Source organism: Nerophis lumbriciformis, linkage group LG02 (assembly GCF_033978685.3).
Source record: "Nerophis lumbriciformis linkage group LG02, RoL_Nlum_v2.1, whole genome shotgun sequence".
Classification (NCBI taxonomy): domain Eukaryota; kingdom Metazoa; phylum Chordata; class Actinopteri; order Syngnathiformes; family Syngnathidae; genus Nerophis; species Nerophis lumbriciformis.
This window is the reverse complement of record NC_084549.2, coordinates 67,450,764-67,472,169: the sequence shown is the minus strand read 5'-3', so window position 1 is coordinate 67,472,169 and position 21,406 is coordinate 67,450,764. Positions and strand designations below refer to the sequence as shown.

The window sequence follows — 21,406 nt, the reverse complement described above, 5'->3', positions numbered from 1 at the left end:
GGATGTGAGTGTGAATGTTGTCTGTCTATCTGTGTTGGCCCTGCGATGATTCCGCCCGATTGTAGCTGAGATAGGCTCCAGCGCCCCCCGCGACCCCAAAGGGAATAAGCGGTAGAAAATGGATGGATGGATGGATATATATATATATATATATATGCTCATACATACACATTTATACATATATATGCACACACATATACACATATATATATATATATATATATATATATATATATATATATATTACACACACACGTATATATAAATATGTATATATATACATATACTGTACATATATAAATATTTATGTGTATATATACATATAAATGTGTGTGTGTGTGTTTGTGTATATATACACACATATATATATATATATATATATATATATATATATATATATATATATATATATATATAATATGAGGATATTATATATACAATTTTTTGCGATTTAAAAAAATTATGAATCAATTTAGAATTGCGATTCAGATGTGAAACGACTTGATGTTGCGTCCCTACTCAGAAGTGTAACAAAAAATTAAATAATAACTAGACAACACAGTTATTAGCTCACAGTTAAAAGTAGATTTAAAAAATGAGTATTTTTAATTTAAGAAATTATAATTTTTGTACCACAAACACACAAAGTAGTGAAAATTGGTACCGTTAAGTACTGGTATAGAGTCCCACGTACCGGGTAGAGGTACTGAATCGGTTCAAATTTGAAAGTTAAAACAATGTTTTGGTGTTGTCCAGTGGGCTGGACTCAGACGCCACCTAGTGAGAGACGAGTGGAACGTTGAACCAGGAATATATAAATGTTTGTTCCTCTGCGTCCAGGGACCCCACCTTCACCCCACTATGACCCTGCGGGGGCCTCAGGTCCCACTATTTGAGAAAAGACTAAACTCGACAGACGTTCCATCTTTAAAGTCTTTAGAGGTTCCAGCTTGATTACAGGAGGTTCAAAAGTAGTGGTCAGACCTGCTGGTGCTGAAAGTGAACCATGGATGTGCTCCGAGTCTTGGCCACCTTGTCTCATGGGCGTCTGGATTGGTGCTTGGGTGGAACTGATGACCTGAGTTTTTAGCTGGCACCTCTTTTGACTTTCATCCAGTGGGATGAATTTTGTTAACTTTGATCCTCCTGATATTGCCGAGTGAATTGCATTTTTGTGGCTTGTCACATCCACCTTCGGTAAGAACTTGTTCCCAACATATTGGATCTTGAGTTTCACTCTCCTTACATGGACCTTGACTCTGGGATTCCTGCTGGGATGGACCTTTAACAGTTAAGTCTAGATCAGTTAACCCTTTACCAGGTACAGCATCTGTAACATTACTCAAGTCTTCTGGGTTTTTCGCCCAATCAGGGGGATTTTGACAAGACGAAGCATTTCTTTTCTTGGTAATCCTTCTTAAAAAACGTACAATTTTGTTAATTGTTTTTTTATTTGGCAAAACACGCACACCACACCTGGGAGTTCTGTCCTGGCATGGACTTTGACTGTTGGACTCCTGATCAGGGTCACCTTGACGAGATGACGACTTTTTAGTCATCATGATGCATCCAAAGAGATGACTGATATTTTTTAGCCACTTTGTCTTCAGCTTAGTCCATGAACTGTCATTGGGCAGAGTTTGATTGAAAGGGCTTTGACCAACAGGAACTCGAGCAAAAGAGCCAACTGGCACACATGGGCCTTGATCGGGTAAACTGTGATCAATACACATTTGATGACTGAAATGTTGCCCAGGTGAATGAAATGAATTTGTGCATTGTGTTTCCTTACATAGACCTTGACCTTCATTGTCAGCGGCTGGTCTGTCCTCGCTTGGGCCTTGGTCATGCATGCCATCACAAGCAGACGTAGTGTATTCATGTCGACCTTCATGACGCACAGCGGGCTGTGGATCCTCATACGGATCATTGGTACATGCGTTATCAGTAAGCAGTAGGTCATTATGTGGACCCTCATGAAGTGCACAGTCAAAGGGCATTGTGTCCTCATCCAGACCCTTATGATATGCACGGTCAGTGAGCAGTGGGTCCTCAAATGGATCTTCATCATCTGCATCGACAGCGAGAAGTTGGTCATCATCTTGACAATCAGTATGTGGACTGTCAGTGGACATTGGGTCCTCATATCGTCCCTGATCACCTGGACTGTCCGGCGAAAGTGGATACTTAGTCTCACCCTCAGCATTAGGCCTGTCAGTTGGCAGAGGGTCCTCACGAAGACCCTCAACATGGGAACTTTCTGTAGGCAGTGAGTCTTCACCAAGATCCTTTTCAGGTGGATTGCCAAGGAGAAGTAGGTCCACATGTGGACTGTCAGTGGGTTGTGGGTCTTCATAACAACGCTGTTCACCTGGACTGTCCGAGGGAAGTGGATACTCATTCTCACCCTTGGCATTAGGCCTATCAGTAGACAGTGGGTCTTCACCAAGACCCTCTTCATGGGCACTTTCTCTAGTCAGTGAATACTCCTCAGGATCCTTATCAAGTGGATTGCCAAGGAGAAGTAGGTCCTCATGTGGACTGGCAGTAGATTGTGGTTCTTCATAGTGACACTGCTCACCTGGCCCATCCGAGGGTAGTGGATACTGGTTCAGACCCTCTGCATTTGTTCTGTCAAAGGGCAGACCCTCATTATGTGGACTTTCAATAGGAAGTGGCTCCTCACATGGACCTTCATCATCTCGACTGTCAGTAGGCAGTGGTTCCTCATCTGCAACCTCCTCACATGCGCTGTCATAGGGAAGTGAGACTTCATACAGACCCTCTTCACGTAGACTACCAGTGAGTAGTGGGTCCCCATAAGAATCCTGATCACGTGCACTGTCAGTGGGCTGTGAGTCCTCGTATGGACTTTGGTCATGTGTACCCTTAGTGTCCCCAGTTGGACAGGCCGCATGTGTGCGGCCTATGACGTCCTCAGGCTGAGAGTCTGCTTCCAGCATCTTCATTTCATAATAGCTTTTTAAGAAGCTGAAAAAGAACAAGAAAATACAAAAAGTATTAAGAAAAAATATCTGTCCCAGGGTGGTTTGACCTAACCTGACTCTCGCCAGATCCTTGTAGTTTGCTGAGCTCCACACAAGGATCTGGGACTTCTCAACAGGTGATGTATTTCAGAAGGAATGTAATTGGATAAACCACTTGTCCGTTATCTTGAACGACGTGCTACTTCAACCACTCACATCGAAATCAACCCGTGACGATGAGAGCGACGCTGGGAATTGAAGGAGTTTCCAATGTCCTTGAGCCCAGATTCTTGTGTGGAGCTCAGCGAACTACAAGGACCTGGCGAGAGTCAGGTTAGGTTTGACCAACAAAGACCGGATTTCAGTTGAGTCTAAGTACAACCTCCAGTCTGTTGTAAAGGCAAGTGTTCTTGAAACAAGTCAATGTTCAGGTTACAGCTGCACGCTTAATACATTTTAAATTGTAATCCGAATATTTAATTATGGCAATGTTATAAAAAAAGAAAATTGTTCAATACATTTTCCTCTCTACCATGACTGGTACCTTCAAGCTACTGTACGCTCCTTCACCCACACACATGTCAGTGTTCCCCGTATTTTTATTTACAAATTATACTGGAAGTTGTGTGGTATGCATCGTAACTTCGGATTTACAACACACCTCATGTGCCGGAGAATACGACACAACTGCGTTGTCAATTTAGAGGCTTTGTCGCTACATTTAGTGATTAGAGGAAGGCATTAAGGGTGAAAGAATGGAGTGTGTTTTGCGTTATACATTTATTCAGTAATTAAATACAAGCGTCATGGAAGGGGAAGTATCCGCCTCCACAAGCCAAGACAATGAAAAGTGAAGTATCCACCTCCACAACCCAGACACTGATAGGTGAGTATCCATCTCCACAACCCAAACACTGAAAGGTGAAGTATCCACCTCCACAAGCCCATACGATGAAAGGTGAGTATCCCCCTCCACAAGCCCAGATACTGAAAGGTGAAGTATCCACATCCACAAACCCAGAGAATGTGCAAGTCAACATTTATCACTTCCATAAGCACAAATAGACTCTGCGTAGAGACGATTCAATTTGATTGTTGGGGGGTAACGATTCGATTCAGAATCAATTCTCGATTCAAAACGATTCTTGATTAAAAATCATTACTTTTCCAATAACATTAGAGGCCAGTTGTATGATGAACTACATTCCTCCATAAAATAGATAAACAGCTCTGATTAATGTATATGTTACTTAAAAGAAAGTTTAAAAGATTCTACCCAAACATTGAATAAAGTCAAATACAAATAAGACAACAAAAGAAGTATCCAACACTTCTCTTTTCTAAAGTAAATCTGTACAGCAGATATAGATCATCTACATCAACAATATGATTTGTCTGAGTGGCTGGGCAGGACAGATTGAAAACATTTTAAAAACTCTCACTTTTTTAAATGATTTTTGATTTTTTTTTTAATCGATTAAAGGGGAACATTATCACCAGACCTATGTAAGCGTCAATATATACCTTGGTGTTGCAGAAAAAAGAGCATATGTTTTTTTTTACCGATTTCCGAACTCTAAATGGGTGAATTTTGGCGAATTAAACGCCTTTCTAGTATTCGCTCTCGGAGCGATGACGTCATCGGGAAGCAATCCGCCATTTTCTCAAACACATTACAAACACCGAGTCAAATCAGCTTTGTTATTTTTCGTTTTTTCGATTGTTTTCCGTACCTTGGAAACATCATGCCTCGTCGGTGTGTTGTCGGAGGGTGTAACAACACGAACAGGGACGGATTCAAGTTGCACCAGTGGCCCAAAGATGCAAAAGTGGCAAGAAATTGGACGTTTGTTTTGCACACTTTACCGACGAAAGCTATGCTACGACAGAGATGGCAAGAATGTGTGGATAGCCTGCGACACTCAAAGCAGATGCATTTCCAACGATAAAGTCAAAGAAATCTGCCGCCAGACCCCCATTGAATCTGCCGGAGTGTGTGAGCAATTCAGGGACAAAGGACCTCGGTAGCATGGCATGCAATGGCGGCAGTTTGTTCCCGCAGACGAGCGAGCTAAACCCCCTGGATGTCTTGGCTCACCGTCCCTTATGCCACCGAAGATGATCAAGAGAAGAATATCGACCCTAGCTTCCCTGGCCTGCTGACATCAACTCCAAAACTGGACAGATCAGCTTTCAGGAAAAGAGCGCGGATGAGGGTATGTCTACAGAATATATTAATTGATGAAAATTGGGCTGTCTGCACTCTCGAAGTGCATGTTGTTGCCAAATGTATTTCATATGCTGTAAACCTAGTTCATAGTTGTTAGTTTCCTTTCATGCCAAACAAACACATACCAATCGTTGGTTAGAAGGCGATCGCCGAATTCGTCCTCGCTTTCTCCCGTGTCGCTGGCTGTCGTGTCGTTTTCGTCGGTTTCGCTTGCATACGGTTCAAACCGATATGGCTCAATAGCTTCAGTTTCTTCTTCAATTTCGTTTTCGCTACCTGCCTCCACACTACAACCATCCGTTTCAATACATGCGTAATCTGTTTAATCGCTTAAGTTGCTGAAATCCGAGTCTGAATCCGAGCTAATGTCGCTATAGCTTGCTGTTCTATGCTAAGCTTTTATCAACTACGCCAAATAGCGAAAGTGAAACCGCTTCTATCAAGACATGATCTTGAGAAATTAATCCACGCCTTTATCTCGACTCGTCTTGATTACTGTAATGCCCTGTATGTAGGCATTAGCCAGGCCTCCCTCGCCCGCCTGCAGCTCGTGCAGAACTCTGCTGCTCGTCTGCTAACACAGACCCGCAGACGTGAGCACATCACCCCTATTTTAGCGTCCCTTCACTGGCTCCCTGTGTGTTACCGAATCCATTTTAAACTCCTTTTATTTGTTTTTAAATGTCTAAACAACCTCGCGCCAACCTATCTCTCCGACCTCCTTCAGCTTTACTGCCCCACCCGATCCTTAAGATCAGCCGATCAGCTGCTGTTGACGGTCCCTGACACAAGGCTGAAGCTTAGAGGTGACAGAGCTTTCGCCGTTGCTGCTCCCAAGCTCTGGAACGACCTACCCCTGAGTGTTAGACAAGCCTCCTCTCTTCCTGTTTTTAAATCTCTCTTAAAAACCTACTTTTATTCCATGGCTTTTAACACTGAGTGATATCCATCCTGCAATGGCGCCCCATAATACACCTGCTGTGATCCTGTTTTTGTTTTTTTTAATGTTTTTATGTTTTTATTAATTCTATTTTAATTATTTATTTTTTATCGTGTTTTGTTTGTGTTGTGTTGTGTTTGCTCGGTACTCGTTTTATCTTTTAACCTGTTCATTGTAAAACACTTTGGCTACCCCTGTGGTAAATTTTAAATGTGCTTTATAAATAAAGTTGATTTGATTTGATTTGATCTATGCGCCATGTTTGTTTGTGTTGGCATCACTATGTGACGTCACAGGAAAATGGACGGGTGTATATAACGATGGTTAAAATCAGGCACTTTGAAGCTTTTTTTAGGAATATTGCGTGATGGGTAAAATTTTGAAAAAAACTTCGAAAAATAAAATAAGCCACTGGGAACTGATTTTTAATGGTTTTAACCCTTCTGAAATTGTGATAATGTTCCCCTTTAAGAATCTTTACAAATAGGATTTGCGATAAATTCCAAAACCAATGTTTTTCTGTGACACCCTGAGCTTGTATTAATACTAAGACTGATCGTAAAGTGGTGCAGACCGCCCTATATAAATGAGTATTTTGCGTGTACTATGCAGGGCATCACCTCGCAGACACTCTCATATCCTGCACTTTAATGCTATCATGCTCCTACCTGTGGTATTTTGCGATGTTTTCAAACATGCAGCACACATCTACCACTTTTTTGGGCATTTAGAAACAATGTTTTGCATTCATGATGTGATAGAGCTGGACATTTTAACAGGCTCTTGGAAAGATGGACCCCAGGTTGCGGGATCGGCCACAAAAAGATGGACTCAGCCCGGTGATAGGCTTGTCGATGTCATGATCCGTGGTCCGGATCATGTTTTTGTTATGTTCTGTTAGTTTTAGACTCCATTAGTTCCTGTTTTTGTGTGCACCCTTGTTTGTTTTAGTTACCATGGCGACTTATGATTTTCACCTGCCTCTGGTGTTCGGGACACGCACTTGTTTCCAATCAAGAGACATGATTTAAGCCCACCTTTGCCAGTCAGTCGTCCTGGCGTCATTATTGGTTTCATGCCACAGTTTCATGTTGTGCTATGCCATAGCTATGTATGTTCCTACCTTCAAGTCCTGTCCGGAATAGTCCGTTTGCATCCTGGGAGAACAAACCTCGCAGTAAGCTGCGACCCCCCCGTTATGACAGTCCAAGACGGACTCGCGGAGTCGATTGGCTGCCACGAAGCTGTCCCGTCTTGTGGGCGGTCTTATTTATCTGGCTTCAATTTCTAGCATGTATGGATAATCCGGGGACGTCACAATTAGGGAAAATTCCAAACGGCTCCTTTGGAGGAAGTATGAAGGTAGGCAAGATCGTTTTATAAGTAACTCGGCAATGCCTCCACGCTTTGATTTCCAATTTTTGGGACTTACGCAGATCCCTAATACACAAAAACAGGTACACTTAGGTAAGAAAAGTTGTTTTTGCATACTGCAATAGGGCCCTAAAGTGCTGTGGGGGAGCGAATAGGGCTTTCTGACGGGGCTATAGCCTCCCCTAGCCCCGGTGGAGCGCCGTCTCTGTAATTTGCATGATGTCAGCAAAACCTTTTGTCTTTTGCAGTTAGTACCGAAAAATCAGGATTGTATTTTTGGCCAAAAGTTCCAGAAACACTTACTAGAGTCGCCTGCTGTGCTGCAGATGGTCCATGGTCAAAAACGGGTGTTGGAGCGCCTTCTCCGGACTGATCCTTTGCTCAACGTCCACTTGAAGAAGACATTTGAGGAAGTCTACGAATGCTCTCCGATCTTTCAGTATGATGGAGTTTCTTTTCTTTTCATGGAACTAACATTTGAGAGGATGATGGTTATCTTGTCAGACTGTCAGTGTGCATCGATTGAAAGAAAGCCACCACCTACTGTGACAAGCTCGTCCAAGCTGTTCAGACGCAACACCACCACAGACTCAGAACTGATCCATTCACCGTTCTTATCCTTGTACTCCTCCTCGGTCTAAAGCAAAAATAGTAATGTTCAGCCTAAACACGGGAAACCGTGTGTAAAAAGGTGACTGGAATACCTTCAGCTGCCATTTTGGGAAAAAACTATCATTGTTTTGCCTGAAGTATTGGTGGGTGTGCAGGCCAGTGCAGAGGAGGTGGTCAGGTATTTTACCCAAAATCTGGACCATGTACTTCAACTAGACAGAGAACATACAGAAACACAACAAAGCTAACATACTCAAGTCTACCATGTGGGATCACTTCGAGGAGGAACGTTTCATTTTTGCAAGTGACCAAGGTACAGGTAAATTCAGAAAAGCAGAAAACTAAGACACCTGAATATCCTAAAAGACCGGCATATGTGAAATGCAGTACTTACAACCAGAGAATTGTTATCTCCTCCAAACAGGTACTGACCCAGATCCAAGAATGCCAGCAGGCAGCCCAGAGACCACATGTCAACGGCCTCAGAGATCGGGAGGCCCAAGATAACTTCAGGTGCCCTGAGGGTTGCCAAAGTTTTGATGTGCACAGTGACGTGGCCACGTGAGTCCTGAAACAAAACCTACCTGTAGCCCAGAGCCTGACAGGTTTTACCAAGTAAGGCTGGCGCCGCAGATATGGTGCGGGACATGCCGAAGCCAATGAGCTTCACTCTGGTGGGCTTGGCTTGGTAGTTGACCAGCATGACATTGTCCAGCTTCAGGTTGGTGTGGATGACTCCGAGACTTTTCAGGGCATCTAACGCAGTCAGCAGCTAGCAGCAAGACATCAATAGTTGGGAACGTAGACTTACTTCGTTTGTGCACTGTAGACTGACCTGATGCGCGATGGGCCGAATCTCCACAAGAGAAAGTGTGGTCCAGTTCTTCCTCTTCATCAAGTTGTACAAGGTCATGTCCAGCAGCTCAAAGACCAGACAGGTGTAACCCTCAAATGTGAACGTCTCAAAGAAGCGCACAATGTTCTTCTTTTCCGGGTCAAGAACGTTCACAACTTTTAGCATATCAAGCTGCAGAGAAAAGAAACAGGGTTGACGTCAGCTGCTTGAGGACAACAAAACCACGTCGAGACGAGGATTGGGTGGCCTACTTCCAGTTTAGCGCCCCTCTGTTTGGTGACCACTTTGAGGGCCGCATCTTTTCCAGTGGACAGGTTAGCGCACTGAAAGACTTTGGAGAATTTGCCCTCAAAGAGGATCTTCTGGATGCGGTAGTTGTTGGCGTTAGTGTTCACAAAGATTGTGACCCCTACCGTCTTTGGGACTGGGGGTGGCGACCCCCACTTGACATCTGGAAACGCCAACACACATGAAGGTTGGTAAACTGCTCGTACTCTCACACCATGTTGATAGGTTTTCAGCGTAGTGAGTCCCCGGGACCCACAGAAAGCGATCTTAGTGCGTCTCTGAGAAATTCAATCCCAGCAGTCACATTGAAACAACGTTGAGAACTTGTTGAATTAGGTCCTGACGTTGAGCAACTCAAACATAACGTTGAAACAACGTGCTTTTTGACGACGTTTAATCAACGTCGGGTTCTGACGTTGATTTGACCATTAAAATATGGTCATTTCTCAACCAATGTTCTACAACACAAATACGACGTTGAAACAACATGCTTTTTGACGACGTTCAATCAATGTTGGGTTCTGACGTTGATTTGACCATTAAAATATGGTCATTTCTCAACCAATGTTCTACAACACAAATACAACCTTGAAACAACATGCTTTTTGACGACGTTCAATCAATGTCGGGTTCTGATGTTGATTTGACCATTGAATTTTGGTCATTTCCCAACCAATATTCAACAACACAAATACAACGTTGAAACAACATGCTTTTTGACGACGTTCAATCAATGTTGTGTTCTGACGTTGATTTGACCATTGAATTTTGGTCATTTCCCAACCAATATTTTACAACACAAATACAACGTTGAAACAACATGCTTTTTGATAACGTTTAATCAATGTCAGGTTGTGACGTTGATTTGACCATTGAAATTTGGTCATTTCCCATCCAATATAATACAACACAAATACAACGTTGAAGCAACATGCTCCTCGGCGACATTTATTCAATGTCAGGTTTTGACGTTGATTTAACCATTGAATTTTGGTCATTTCCCAACCAATATTTTACAACACAAATACAACGTTGAAACAACATGCTTTTTGACGACATTCAATCAATATTGGGTTCTGACGTTGATTTGACCATTGAATTTTGGTCATTTCCCAACCAATATTTTACAACACAAATACAACGTTGCAACAACATGCTTTTTGATAACGTTTAATCAATGTCAGGTTGTGACGTTGATTTGACCATTGAAATTTGGTCATTTCCCATCCAATATTATACAACACAAATACAACATTGAAACAACATGCTTTTTGACGACGTTCAATCAATGTTGTGTTCTGACGTTGATTTGACCATTGAAATTTGGTCATTTCCTAACCAATATTTTACAACACAAATACAACGTTGAAACAACATGCTTTTTGACGACGTTCAATCAATGTTGGGTTCTGACGTTGATTTGACCATTGAATTTTGGTAATTTCCCAACCAATGTTCTACAACACAAATACAACGTTGAAACAACATGCTTTTTGACGACGTTTAATCAAAGTCAGGTTCTGGCGTTGATTTGACCATTAAAATATGGTCATTTCTCAACCAATATTCTACAACACAAATCGTTGAAACAACATGCTTTTTGACGACGTTCAATCAATGTCGGGTTCTGACGTTGATTTGACCATTGAATTTTGGTCATTTCCCAACCAATATTTTACAACACAAATACAATATTGAAACAACATGCTTTTTGACGACGTTTAATCAATGTTGTGTTTTGACGTTGATTTGACCATTGAAATTCGGTCATTTCCCAACCAATATTTTACAACACAAATACAACGTTGACACAACATGCTTTTTGACGACATTCAATCAATGTTGGGTTCTGATGTTGATTTGACCATTGAATTTTGGTCATTTCCCAACCAATATTTTACAACACAAATACAACGTTGAAACAACATACTTTTTGATGACGTTCAATCAATGTTGGGTTCTGACGTTGATTTGACCATTGAATTTTGGTCATTTCCCAACCAATATTTTACAACACAAATACAACGTTGAAACAACATGCTTTTGACGACGTTCAATCAATGTTGTGTTCTGACGTTGATTTGACCATTGAATTTTGGTCATTTCCCAACCAATGTTCTACAACACAAATACAACGTTGAAACAACATGCTTTTTGACAACGTTTAATCAATGTCAGGTTGTGACGTTGATTTGACCATTGAAATTTGGTAATTTCCCAACCAATATTTTACAACACAAATACAATATTGAAACAACATGCTTTTTGACAACGTTTAATCAATGTCTAACATTGATTTGACCATTAAAATTTGGTCAAATTTGGTGGATCCAACGTTAGACATCAACGTTGTCTCAATTTACAAATACAACTATTTTTCAACAATGTTTCAAAGTCAGTTTTAAAGGAAATGTACGTATAATCAGCGTTGTATCTGGCTTGGGCTGGTCCTGGATTCAGCTTGGGCAAGTCTTCGATGACAATAGATAACCCCCTCCAGTCTCCTCCCATCGTACACAATGGAATTTTCCAAGCCTTTGCTTGGTGCAACAAGGACAGCCTCTTGTCTGTTCATTTGGAACTCAGAGAACGGAAAGTTTTTTGATCATTTACATACCATTTTTCTGACAATTGCGGTCACGAGATGTAAAAAGAGTATTGTTGGCGGTTTTTGGATGCAATTTTAGAGTGATTTGGAGGCAAAATGGATTACTCCTGTTAGCACCATTGCTAGCCACCTCGAACAAGCTAATTATCACAAACGCAATCGTTCTGTATTTAGAAACAAAAGTACACGTTTTGTATTGAGCTGTCAAGGGACGCACTTTGTCCCGTAATTTTATGATCGTGAGGATAAAAAAAAATGTCTGTTAAAAAAATCGAAAAATTCCATTGAATGACAACAGCTTCACAACAGTCTTGCACAGGCTAAACTAATCGATGCCAGAGAGCCTGATTGCTCACCTGTCAAACTCATTGCAGTTCCACTTTTCTGCCATCTGGGAATTAGCTTTGCCTTGACTGTCGGTCACTCTGCCTCAGTTCAGCGGCAGCTAGCTAGCTAGCTAAAAGTTCATTGCCAACTTTCTGGAAATGAGGACTCCAAATGTGGCTTTTTACCGTACTGACACTTTTCTGTAAAAAAGGAGAAATTATGAAAGTTCAGAGGCCATTTTTGTCGGACAGGGAAACTACATGTGGCTATCATAGTCTGAGAGGTGCGTGCTAGCTTAGCTACACTCTACTACTTAGAAAATCTACTCTTTTGTTGTCTTGACCTCACAACACTCACATATTAGCTCGTTGGCCCATGCCAAATTATTTTAACCCAATGTGGCCCCTGGGTTCACAAGTTTGGGGACCCCTGACTTAGATAAACAATGAGTGTTGTGAGGACAAGACATTATTATATATGTATCAACAACACATCATCAGTAAGGTAAAACTAACCTGTCTCACGACGGTCTAAACCCAGCTCACGTTCCCTATTAGTGGGTGAACAATCCAACGCTTGGGGAATTTTGCTTCACAATGATAGGAAGAGCCGACGCTTGGCCGCCACAAGCCAGTTATCCCTGTGGTAACTTTTCTGACACCTCCTGCTTTAAAACCCAAGAATCCAGAAGGTAAAAGGATTACGTTTACAGTCTTCAACATTTACAAAGTCTTCAACTTTTACAGAGTCTTCAACAGTTACAAAGTCTTTATCTTTTACTAAGTCGTCAATGTTTACAAAGTCTTTAAGGTTTACAAGGTCTTCAATGTTTACAGTCGTCAACATTTACAAATTCTTCAACGGTTACCGTCTTCAACGTTTACAAAGTCTTCAATGTTTACAGTCTTCAATGTTTACTATCTTCAATGTTTACAAAGTCTAAAATGTTTACAGTCTTCAACGTTTTGTTTACAAAGGCTTCAATGTTTACAGTCTTCAACGTTTTGTCTTCAATGTTTACAGTCTTCAATGTTTACTGTCTTCAACGTTTACAAAGTCTAAAATGTTTACAGTCTTCAACGTTTTGTTTACAAAGGGTTTCAATGTTTACAGTCTTCAACGTTAACAGTCTTCACTGTTTACAGTCTTCAACATTTACAAAGTCTTCAATGTTTACAGTCTTCAACATTTACAAAGTCTTCCATGTTTACAGTCTACAACGTTTACCAAGTTTTCAATGTTTATAAGGTCTTCAATGTGTACAGTCTTCAATGTTGAAAAAGTCTTTCACGTTTACAAAGTCTTCAATGTTTACAGTCTTCAAAACATTTACAGTCTTCAATGTTTTGTTTACAAACTCGTCAATGTTTACAGTCTTCAATGTTTTGTTTACAAACTCGTCAATGTTTACAGTCTTCAACGTTTACAGTCTTCAACGTTTACAAGTCTTTAACTTTTAGAAAGTCTTCAACATTTACAAAGTCTTCAATGTTTACGGTCTTCAACATTTACAAAGTCTTCCATGTTTACAAAGTCTTCAATGTTTACAGCCTTCAATGTTTACAAAGTCTTCGACGTTTAGAAAGTCTTCAACGTTTACAAGGTCTTCAGTGTTTTCAGCTTTCAACGTTTACAAGGTCTTCAACGTTTACAGTATTCAATGTTTACAAAGTCTTCGACGTTTAGAAAGTCTTCAACGTTTAGAAGGTCTTCAGTGTTTTCAGCTTTCAACGTTTACAAGGTCTTCAATGTTTACAGTCTTCAATGTTTACAAAGTCTTCAATGTTTACAGTCTTCAACGATTAAAAGTCTTCAACGTTTAAAAAGTTTTCAACGTGTACAAAGTCTTCCACGTTTACAATTTTCAATGTTTACAGTCTTCAACGTGTACCAAGTCTTCAACGTTTACCAAATCTTCAATGTTTATAGCCTTCAATGTTTACAAAGTCTTCAACGTTTAGAAAGTCTTCAACGTTTACAAGGTCTTCAATGTTTACAGCCTTCAATGTTTACAAAGTCTTCAACGTTGACAAAGTCTTCAATGTTTACAGTCTTCAACGTTTAAAAGTCTTCAACATTTACAAGGTCTTCAATGTTTACAGTCTTCAATGTTTACAAAGTCTTCAATGTTTACAGTCTTCAACGTTTACAAAGTCTTCCATGTTTACAGTCTACAACGTTTACCAAGTTTTCAATGTTTATAAGGTCTTCAATGTGTACAGTCTTCAATGTTGAAAAAGTCTTTCACGTTTACAAAGTCTTCAATGTTTACAGTCTTCAAAACATTTACAGTCTTCAATGTTTTGTTTACAAACTCGTCAATGTTTACAGTCTTCAACGATTAAAAGTCTTCAACGATTAAAAGTCTTCAACGTTTAAAAAGTTTTCAACGTGTACAAAGTCTTCCACGTTTACAATTTTCAATGTTTACAGTCTTCAACGTGTACCAAGTCTTCAACGTTTACCAAATCTTCAATGTTTATAGCCTTCAATGTTTACAAAGTCTTCAACGTTTAGAAAGTCTTCAACGTTTACAAGGTCTTCAATGTTTACAGCCTTCAATGTTTACAAAGTCTTCAACGTTGACAAAGTCTTCAATGTTTACAGTCTTCAACGTTTAAAAGTCTTCCTTGTTTACAGTCTTCAACGTTTACAAAGTCTTCCATGTTTACAGTCTTCAACGTTTGCCAAGTCTTCAACGTTTACCAAGTCTTCAATGTTTATAGCCTTCAATGTTTACAAAGTCTTCAACGTTTAGAAAGTCTTCAACGTTTACAAGGTCTTCAGTGTTTACAGCCTTCAATGTTTACAAAGTCTTCAACGTTGACAAAGTCTTCAATGTTTACAGTCTTCAACGTTTAAAAGTCTTCCTTGTTTACAGTCTTCAACGTTTACAAAGTCTTCCATGTTTCCAGTCTTCAACGTTTGCCAAGTCTTCAACGTTTACCAAGTCTTCAATGTTTATAGCCTTCAATGTTTACAAAGTCTTCAACGTTTAGAAAGTCTTCAACGTTTACAAGGTCTTCAGTGTTTACAGCCTTCAATGTTTACAGCCTTCAACGATGACAAAGTCTTCAATGTTTACAGTCTTCAACATTTCGTTTACAAAATCTTCAATGTTTACAGTCTTCAACATTTACAGTCTTCAATGTTTACAAAGTCTTCAATGTTTACAGTCTTCAACGTTTACAGTCTTCAACATTTACAGTCTTCAATGTTTACAAAGTCTTCAATGTTTACAGTCTTCAACGTTTAAAAGTTTTCCATGTTTACAGTCTTCAACCTTTACAAAGTCTTCCATATTTACAGTCTTCAATGTTTACAGTCTTCAACGTTTACCAGGTCTTAAACATTTACCAAGTGTTCAAAGTTTACGAAGTCTTCAATGTTTACAATCTTCAATGTTTATAGCCTTCAATGTTTACAAAGTCTTCAATGTTTAGAAAGTCTTCAACGTTTACAAGGTCTTCAATGTTTACAGCCTTCAATGTTGACAAAGTCTTCAATGTTGTCAACATCTTTAATTTTTACAAAGTCTTCAACGATCATAAAGTCTTCACTGTTTACAAGGTCTTCAACATTTACAAAGTCTTCCATGTTTACAGTCTTCAATGTTTACAGTCTTCAACGTTTACCAAGTCTTCAATGTTTATAGCCTTCAATGTTTACAAAGTCTTCAACATTTACAAGGTCTTCAATGTTTACAGCCTTCAACGTTGACAAAGTCTTCAATGTTTACAGTCTTCAACGTTTACAAGTTTTCAATGTTTACAGTCTTCAACATTTCGTTTACAAAGTCTTCAATGTTTAGTCTTCAATGTTTACAAAGTCTTCAATGTTTACAATCTTCAACGTTTACAAAGTCTTCCATGTTTACAGTCTTCAATGTTTACAGTCTTCAATGTTTACAGTCTTCAACGTTTACCAAGTCTTCAACATTTACCAAGTCTTCAACATTTACCAAGTCTTCAAAGTTTACCAAGTCTTCAATGTTTACAGTCTTCAATGTTTATAGCCTTCAATGTTTACAAAGTCTTCAACGTTTAGAAAGTCTTCAACGTTTACAAGGTCTTCAATGTTTACAGCCTTCAATGTTTACAAAGTCTTCAACGTTGACAAAGTCTTCAATGTTTACAGTCTTCAACGTTTAAAAGTCTTCCTTGTTTACAGTCTTCAACGTTTACAAAGTCTTCCATGTTTACAGTCTTCAACGTTTGCCAAGTCTTCAACGTTTACCAAGTCTTCAATGTTTATAGCCTTCAATGTTTACAAAGTCTTCAACGTTTAGAAAGTCTTCAACGTTTACAAGGTCTTCAGTGTTTACAGCCTTCAATGTTTACAAAGTCTTCAACGTTGACAAAGTCTTCAATGTTTACAGTCTTCAACGTTTAAAAGTCTTCCTTGTTTACAGTCTTCAACGTTTACAAAGTCTTCCATGTTTCCAGTCTTCAACGTTTGCCAAGTCTTCAACGTTTACCAAGTCTTCAATGTTTATAGCCTTCAATGTTTACAAAGTCTTCAACGTTTAGAAAGTCTTCAACGTTTACAAGGTCTTCAGTGTTTACAGCCTTCAATGTTTACAGCCTTCAACGATGACAAAGTCTTCAATGTTTACAGTCTTCAACATTTCGTTTACAAAATCTTCAATGTTTACAGTCTTCAACATTTACAGTCTTCAATGTTTACAAAGTCTTCAATGTTTACAGTCTTCAACGTTTACAGTCTTCAACATTTACAGTCTTCAATGTTTACAAAGTCTTCAATGTTTACAGTCTTCAACGTTTAAAAGTTTTCCATGTTTACAGTCTTCAACCTTTACAAAGTCTTCCATATTTACAGTCTTCAATGTTTACAGTCTTCAACGTTTACCAGGTCTTAAACATTTACCAAGTGTTCAAAGTTTACGAAGTCTTCAATGTTTACAATCTTCAATGTTTATAGCCTTCAATGTTTACAAAGTCTTCAATGTTTAGAAAGTCTTCAACGTTTACAAGGTCTTCAATGTTTACAGCCTTCAATGTTGACAAAGTCTTCAATGTTGTCAACATCTTTAATTTTTACAAAGTCTTCAACGATCATAAAGTCTTCACTGTTTACAAGGTCTTCAACATTTACAAAGTCTTCCATGTTTACAGTCTTCAATGTTTACAGTCTTCAACGTTTACCAAGTCTTCAATGTTTATAGCCTTCAATGTTTACAAAGTCTTCAACGTTTACAAGGTCTTCAATGTTTACAGCCTTCAACGTTGACAAAGTCTTCAATGTTTACAGTCTTCAACGTTTACAAGTTTTCAATGTTTACAGTCTTCAACATTTCGTTTACAAAGTCTTCAATGTTTAGTCTTCAATGTTTACAAAGTCTTCAATGTTTACAATCTTCAACGTTTACAAAGTCTTCCATGTTTACAGTCTTCAATGTTTACAGTCTTCAATGTTTACAGTCTTCAACGTTTACCAAGTCTTCAACATTTACCAAGTCTTCAACATTTACCAAGTCTTCAAAGTTTACCAAGTCTTCAATGTTTACAGTCTTCAATGTTTACAGCCTTCAATGTTTACAAAGTCTTCAACGTTTAGAAAGTCTTCAACGTTTACAAGTTCTTCAATGTTTTCAGCCTTCAATGTTGATAAAGTCTTCAATGTTGACAAGGTCTTTAACTTTTACAAAGTCTGCAACGATGATAGTCTTCACTGTTTACAAGGTCTTCAATGTTTACAAAGTCTTCCATGTTTACAGTCTTCAATGTTTAGTCTTCAACATTTACCAGGTCTTCAGCGTTTACCAAGTCTTCCACATTTACCAAGTCTTCAAAGTTTACCAAGTCTTCAATGTTTACAGTCTTCAATGTTTACAGCCTTCAGTGTTTACAAAGTCTTCAACGTTTAGAAAGTCGTCAACGTTTACAAGGTCTTCAATGTTTTCAGCCTTCAATGTTGACAAAGTCTTCAATGTTGACAAGGTCTTTAACTTTTACAAAGTCTGCAACGATGATAGTCTTCACTGTTTACAAGGTCTTCAATGTTTACAAGGTCTTCCATGTTTAGTCTTCAACGTTTACCAAGTCTTCAATGTGTATAGTCTTCAATATTGACAGTCTTTCACATTTACGAGGTCTTCAATGTTTACAAAGTCTTCAATATTTACAGTCTTCAATATTTATATCCTTCAATGTTCACAGTCTTCAACTTTTACAGTCTTCAACATTAACAAAGTCTTCAACATTAACAAAGTTTTCAACGTTTACAAGGTCTTCAACGTTTACCAAGTCTTCAATGTTTACAGTCTTCAATGTTTACAAAGTCTTCAACGTTTAGAAAGTCTTCAACGTTTAGAAAGTCTTCAACGTTTACAAGGTCTTCAATGTTTTCAGCCTTCAATGTTGACAAAGTCTTCAATGTTGACAAGGTCTTTAACTTTTACAAAGTCTGCAACGATGATAGTCTTCACTGTTTACAAGGTCTTCAACGTTTACAAAGTCTTCCATGTTTACAGTCTTCAATGTTTACAGTCTTCAACGTTTACCAAGTCTTCAACGTTTACCAAGTCTTCAACGTTTACAACGTCTTCAATGTGTATAGTCTTCAATATTGACAGTCTTTCACATTTACAAAGTCTTCAATGTTTACAAAGTCTTCAATGTTTACAGTCTTCAATATTTATGTCCTTCAATGTTCACAAAGTCTTCAACTTTTACAGTCCTCAACATTTACAAGGTCTTCAACATTAACAAAGTCTTCAACGTTTACAAGGTCTTCAACGTTTACAAAGTCTTCAATGTTTACAGTGTTCAACGTTTACAAGGTTTTCAATGTCCACAAAGTCTTCAACGTTTACGGTCCTCAACATTTACAAGGTTTTCAACATGAACAGTCTTCAACGTTTACAGTCTTCAATGTTTACAAGGTCTTGAACGTTTCCAAAGTGTAAAGAGGTTGTCAAGACGAGTTAATCGCACCATGTCACCATAAAACCATGTCACAGGTCATCTAAATGTTTGCTACCTGCGTTGTCCTCTCCTTGTAATTTTCTCTGCCAACTCAACATCCCCACTCGACTGACACACAGCCACACTCATCATCCTCATCATCATCCTCAGCATCAATACAGGCCAACGTCCCACCGCAGGTAGCGTCTGCTTTGTGACACCGCCGTCCTTTGTGACGCCGCTTCCTGCCCATGACATCAGCATCACAGCCTTTTTTGGTGAGGTTGCACTTCTAATGAGATCATATCAGACTCTTGGAGTCACACTCTTTTTTTTTACCTGTACTCGCTACCTCGCTAATATCTTGCTCTCTGGCAAAGCAGTGTCATAACTGCCAACTCTTCCGGCTTGGACTGGAAAAAGATGGTGTTGGTGTAATTTTTGCATGTTTGTATCAAAAAATATGTATTTTTGCCAACCCGGATCAGATCTGTTAGCACTCAAAATTAAGTCAGGGTGTGACTAATCTTATTCACTAAATGAACACAGACAGGCTTGTCGGACTGTAATGACATTAATTGTTATGAGTAACTGTAGGGGGCTTCACGGTGGCAGAGGGGTTAGTGCATCTGCCTCACAATACGAAGGTCCTGAGTAGTCTTGGGTTCAATCCCGGGCTCGGGATCTTTCTGTGTGGAGTTTGCATGTTCTCCCCGTGACTGCGTGGGTTCCCTCCGGGTACTCCGGCTTCCTCCCACTTCCAAAGACATGCACCTGGGGATAAGTTGATTGGCAACACTAAATTGTCCCTAGTGTGTGGATGTGAGGGTGAATGTTGTCTGTCTATGTGTGTTGGCCCTGCGATGAGGTGGCGACTTGTCCAGGGTGTACCCCGCCTTCCGCCCGATTGTAGCTGAGATAGGCTCCAGCGCCCCCCCGCGACCCCAAAGGGAATAAGCGGTAGAAAATGGATGGATGGATGGAGTAACTGTAGGTTGTAGCTACAAACCATTGATGCTGGCTTGACATTTACCACTTAATGAAGGCCCGTGTTATGGCGCACGCGCAGTCTGCTTCTCCCTCCGTGCTCGGACACGCCACTGCTCGCGCTGAGAGCAACACGCCCACGCAGCACGGCCACGCAGCTACAAGCCTGCAGACAATCGGCAATCTGCACACCTGGAACTGATGAGGGCGAGCTGCTTAAAGGACCAGTGGACCCAGGGATCTTAGTTCTCAAATGGTGTACCGTAAGCGACAAGCTTTATGCTTTATCCTTGTTTCCTCTCCGTGGTTTGATTTGTTCCTTGTCTTCTCCCGTGTTTCCGCAGTGTTTTCCTTCCGTTGCCCTGGATCTCGACTGCCTCCCTCGCCCCTGGACTCTGACGCCTCCCTCTCGCCCCGGATCACCTGCCTGCTCCATGGACTGCCTCGTTCCTTCGCTCTCATCAACACTTGGTAACACACACTTCAGCTAACTACACACATAGCCTCACACACACACACACTCTTGGGTTTGACACACTCCATTTCCTTGGGTTAGCTTATTTGTTAGTATTGTTTTGTATTATTATATATATATTGATCATATATATTATAAAGTATTGTACATACATTCCCCTGGTGTCTGTTGCCGTCATCTCCCCTCAGCAACCATAACAGCCCGAGCAACAAAAAGCTGCAAAGGCCCTATTGAAATTGCTTCATTTATTATTATTTGCCCACTTAAATCGCATTTTTGAGGCATTTAAGATGCATTAAAACGTAAGGTGATATTTTTGGGATCCCGAACACGACTCTCTACTAGGGTTGTACAGTATACCGGTATTAGTATAGTACCGCGATACTGATGAATCATATTCGGTACTATATCGCCTCTAAAAAGTACCGGTCCGACCCACTGTCGTCACCTCGTGTCACTGCTGGTTTTACGAGCAGAGGAGCATGTTCGGCAGCGCACAATCATGGAGTACTTACAAGCAGACTCAATGTGTAGACAGAAAAGGGAGAATGGACACATTTTGGCTTAAAAACTAGGGGCCAAACTTGCAATAAGAAACATATGTTTAATATAACATACATTTTTTTGTTAAAATATAGCCATTTTTTGTCCCTTTATGTAGAAAAGTATCGAAAAGTACCAAAATAATTGGCATCGGGACAACACTACTCTCTACCGCCCCCCCCTTTGAAAATTAGAATAAATTAGCCACTGCCACCAGAATCACCTATCGTCACGGAAACCGCTAGGGACGTCA

The 21,406-nt window shown here is 39.9% G+C and overlaps 1 protein-coding gene across 2 annotated transcripts; it reads right to left on the bottom strand.

The window, feature by feature from the left end:
* Positions 1 to 617: 617 nt before the first annotated feature.
* On the bottom strand, positions 618 to 19,315 carry LOC133615702 (uncharacterized). Of its 2 annotated transcripts, none has more exons than XM_061974563.1 (11): positions 19,225 to 19,315; positions 12,738 to 12,886; positions 12,252 to 12,422; positions 9,251 to 9,450; positions 8,979 to 9,170; positions 8,728 to 8,915; positions 8,538 to 8,661; positions 8,236 to 8,355; positions 8,076 to 8,168; positions 7,835 to 8,001; positions 618 to 2,991 (listed from the first exon to the last, which is right to left on the bottom strand). In XM_061974563.1, exons 3-11 carry the CDS (start codon positions 12,262 to 12,264, stop codon positions 1,110 to 1,112), a joined length of 2,979 nt encoding a protein of 992 aa, XP_061830547.1. In that variant the 5' UTR covers positions 12,265 to 12,422; positions 12,738 to 12,886; positions 19,225 to 19,315; the 3' UTR covers positions 618 to 1,109. The 2 variants fall into 2 exon arrangements, with proteins under 2 accessions (XP_061830547.1, XP_061830501.1); XM_061974517.1 differs by having other exon boundaries at positions 12,738 to 12,889; positions 19,225 to 19,305.
* Positions 19,316 to 21,406: the final 2,091 nt, after the last annotated feature.

Excerpts from the sequence above, each read along its gene's own strand:
- LOC133615702 (XM_061974563.1), bottom strand. Across the intron at positions 8,662-8,727 it reads TGTCAGGCTCTGGGCTACAG|GGCACCTGAAGTTATCTTGG; the intron begins GTAGGTTTTGTT and ends GGCAACCCTCAG. Across the intron at positions 2,992-7,834 it reads CAGCACAGCAGGCGACTCTA|CTTCTTAAAAAGCTATTATG; the intron begins GTAAGTGTTTCT and ends GTTCTTTTTCAG.